This window comes from Acanthisitta chloris, unplaced genomic scaffold (genome assembly GCF_000695815.1).
Source record: "Acanthisitta chloris isolate BGI_N310 unplaced genomic scaffold, ASM69581v1 scaffold28696, whole genome shotgun sequence".
NCBI classification, from domain to species: domain Eukaryota; kingdom Metazoa; phylum Chordata; class Aves; order Passeriformes; family Acanthisittidae; genus Acanthisitta; species Acanthisitta chloris.
In genome coordinates, this window is record NW_008680173.1 from 11383 (window position 1) to 14257 (window position 2875).

The window sequence follows — 2875 nt, forward strand, 5'->3', positions numbered from 1 at the left end:
CCCCTGCCATGGGCAGGGACACTTTCCACTAGACCAGGCTGCTCCAAGCCCTGTCCAGCCTGGCCTTGAACACTTCCAGAGACGGGGCAGCCACAATTTCTCCCCCTCCTCACCTTCTCCTCTCCCTCCCCATCCCTGCAGACAACAGGACATACCACTTCCAAGCGGAGGATGAGCAGGAGTGTGTTGTGTAAGTGTCACAGCCCATCCCCACTCCTTGTGGTGCCAGATCCTTCTCTGCCTTCCTCCCTCCTCCTGATGGAACTCCTTCCTGCCCAGGTGGGTGTCAGTGCTGCAGAACAGCAAGGATGAAGCCCTGAGCAATGCCTTCAAGGGGGACCCTGGTAGCAGCGGGGCAGCAGCAGGCATTGGGGTGGATGGCAGCGTGCAGGAGCTCACCAGGCTGGTCATCAGCGAGGTGAAGAACATGCCAGGAAACAAGCAGTGCTGTGACTGTGGGGCCCCAGGTAGATCAGGGCCTAGGGTGTGGGTTGGGTACCCACAGGGGTCCTGTGGGCAGGGTGTGATGCAGAGCCCTGTGCTACTCCCATCACAGACCCCACGTGGCTCTCCACCAACCTGGGCATCCTGACGTGCATCGAGTGCTCCGGTATCCATCGGGAGCTGGGCGTGCATTATTCCCGCATCCAGTCCCTCACCCTGGATGTCCTCAGCACTTCTGAGCTGCTGGTAAGCTGCTCCCAGAGTCTGGAGAGCTTGTTGTCACCGGGAATCATCCTCTGCAGCTCCCAAACCTCCTGGGATGCAGAATTCATTCCTCCCCCTCCATCCCATCCATCCCCAGTTTCCTCCAGTGCTGACAAACTTGCCTCAGTTTCCAGCACGTTGGTGGGCACAGGGAGGGGCTCTGTAGAGGTGTTTGCTGAGGGGAGATGGTAGCAGCACTCCGATATTTGCTCCCTTTAAAACAGACTTCCCCTGCTATGAGAGAGCATCATCCTGGCAGAGGTGCTGCTCTGGGAAGGTCCTGAGTGGATCTAGTGGGTTCTTTCCCACCAGGGTGGGACCTGATTGGGACAGGGTGAGTGTGGCTCATCTCCCTCTGTCCTTCCCTCTCTCTGTAGCTGGCTGTGAGCGTTGGGAACACTCGCTTCAATGAGATCATGGAGGCCACGCTGCCCGTGCAGGACTGCCCCAAACCCTCAGCTGGCAGTGACATGTGAGTCAGCCATGGGCTGGGGGCTAGGGGTGGGCTGCAAGGGGGAGGAGGAAAAGAAGAAGGAGGAAGAGGAGTGCATGGTCTGTCCTTGTCCCCATGCCACTGTCCATCAGCTCTACGATAGCCCAGGGGTGGGTGAGTGGAGGAATCCTGGTGTCATCGCTGTGACTGTGGTGGGGATCTGCCCCATCAGCACCTTTTGGGAGGCTTCCCCTTGATCCTGAGGCTTCAGGAGGAGGCAGGAGCAGAGGGTACACCCAGCTGTGGTGGGACTGGGGGAGTCTGGTCTCCATGCCCATCCAAGCCTCCCTTGCTTCAGGGCTGCCCGCAAGGAATACATCGTGGCCAAGTACATGGAGCGACGCTACGTGCAGAAGAGCAGTCGGGACGATCCCCACCGCCTCTGGGAGGCCATCCGTGCCCGGGACCTCCTGGCCCTGCTCCAGGCTTTTGCTGAGGGGCACGACCTGGCTAAGCCCCTAGCCAGCCCTGAGGGCCAGGTGAGCTCCACACCTGGCAGCACTGAATGGATTTTCCCCCTCTGGGTGTCTATGCTCAGGGTTTTCCTGGTCTTTGGGTGGAGATGAGCATCCTTGGGTCCAACTCTTTTCTCCCCTGCATCTCATGGGAGATAAGCTTCCTTGGGCCCATCTTTCCTTTTCCCTTCATCTGGGAGGGAGATGAGGATCCTTGGGTCCATTTCTCCCTTCCCATCCTGGGGCAGATGAGCATCCTCAGGCTCATCTCTCCCTTCATCTCTTGGCAGGATCCAGGTGAGCTGGCGCTGCACATGGCTGTACGCCACGCCGACAGATCATCCCTTCCCTTGGTGGACTTCATCATCCAGAATGGGTGTGTTCCCAAGTGCTCCTGGTGTCCCCTGCCTGCTTCCCCATGGGAGGAGTGTGCAGGATGCTTGTGTGTTCTCAAGTCTTGACTCTCCTGGTGGTGGCTCTGTGCAGGGGGACACTGGACCGGGTGACGCAGGACGGGAACACAGCCTTGCACTACAGTGTGCTCTACAACCAGCCCAACTGCCTCAAACTGCTTCTGAAGGGCAAAGCCTCCTTCACCACAGGTATGGGGCTGGAATGGAAATTTTAGGGTCTCTGGTAGGAGTGGCAAGGCTGGATTTGTCCCCTTTTGTCCCTTGGGCAGTGAATGCAGCGGGTGAGACAGCTCTGGACATGGCGAGGAGGCTGAAGCACAGCGAGTGTGAAGAGCTGGTAGGTGGGATGGAGGGATGGGAGAGATGCTCAGGCTGGGGAGAAGGGACCAAATCACCTGGGGAGGAGGACTGGCATGGAGGTTGGGCGTTGCTGGGACCTGTCTCCACTGTGCTGAGACCACCTGTCCTGCCCCATCTGTCCTGCAGCTGGAGCAGGCACAGGCCGGGAAGGTCTCCCTGCAGATCCATGTCGACTACGACTGGGAGCCCCCCCAAGACTTCACCTACGACAGTGAGGATGAGGTGGAGGAGAAGGTACCTGTGGGAGGGTGGCAGGGGTTTGGGGTTGTGCAGACCCTGTGGAGGGGTGGTAGCAGCTCTACCCAGGTGTCTAGTCCTCTCCAGCGCTCCTTCAAGGGCACATCGCCGCTGGCCACCAGTCCCCCTCCCGCTGTCCCCCAGACCCGCTGGAGCTGCATGGGGATGGACATCACCAACAAAACCTACGAGAGCATCCTGGTGCCCTC

At 59.3% G+C, this 2875-nt stretch overlaps 1 protein-coding gene across 1 annotated transcript in view; it reads left to right on the forward strand.

Annotated features, from left to right (window-relative positions):
• Positions 1–2663, forward strand: part of ASAP3 (ArfGAP with SH3 domain, ankyrin repeat and PH domain 3) — a gene marked incomplete at its 3' end in the record, with an annotated part of 10381 nt that extends 7718 nt beyond the window's left edge. Inside the window, exons 12-20 of the mRNA XM_009077630.1 lie at positions 142–190; positions 280–467; positions 557–690; positions 1086–1180; positions 1500–1680; positions 1947–2032; positions 2143–2258; positions 2339–2406; positions 2556–2663. Of these exons, the coding sequence (XP_009075878.1) occupies positions 142–190; positions 280–467; positions 557–690; positions 1086–1180; positions 1500–1680; positions 1947–2032; positions 2143–2258; positions 2339–2406; positions 2556–2663 (1025 nt within the window). The remainder of the gene's footprint in view (positions 1–141; positions 191–279; positions 468–556; positions 691–1085; positions 1181–1499; positions 1681–1946; positions 2033–2142; positions 2259–2338; positions 2407–2555) is intronic.
• Between the last annotated feature and the right edge of the window lie 212 nt (positions 2664–2875).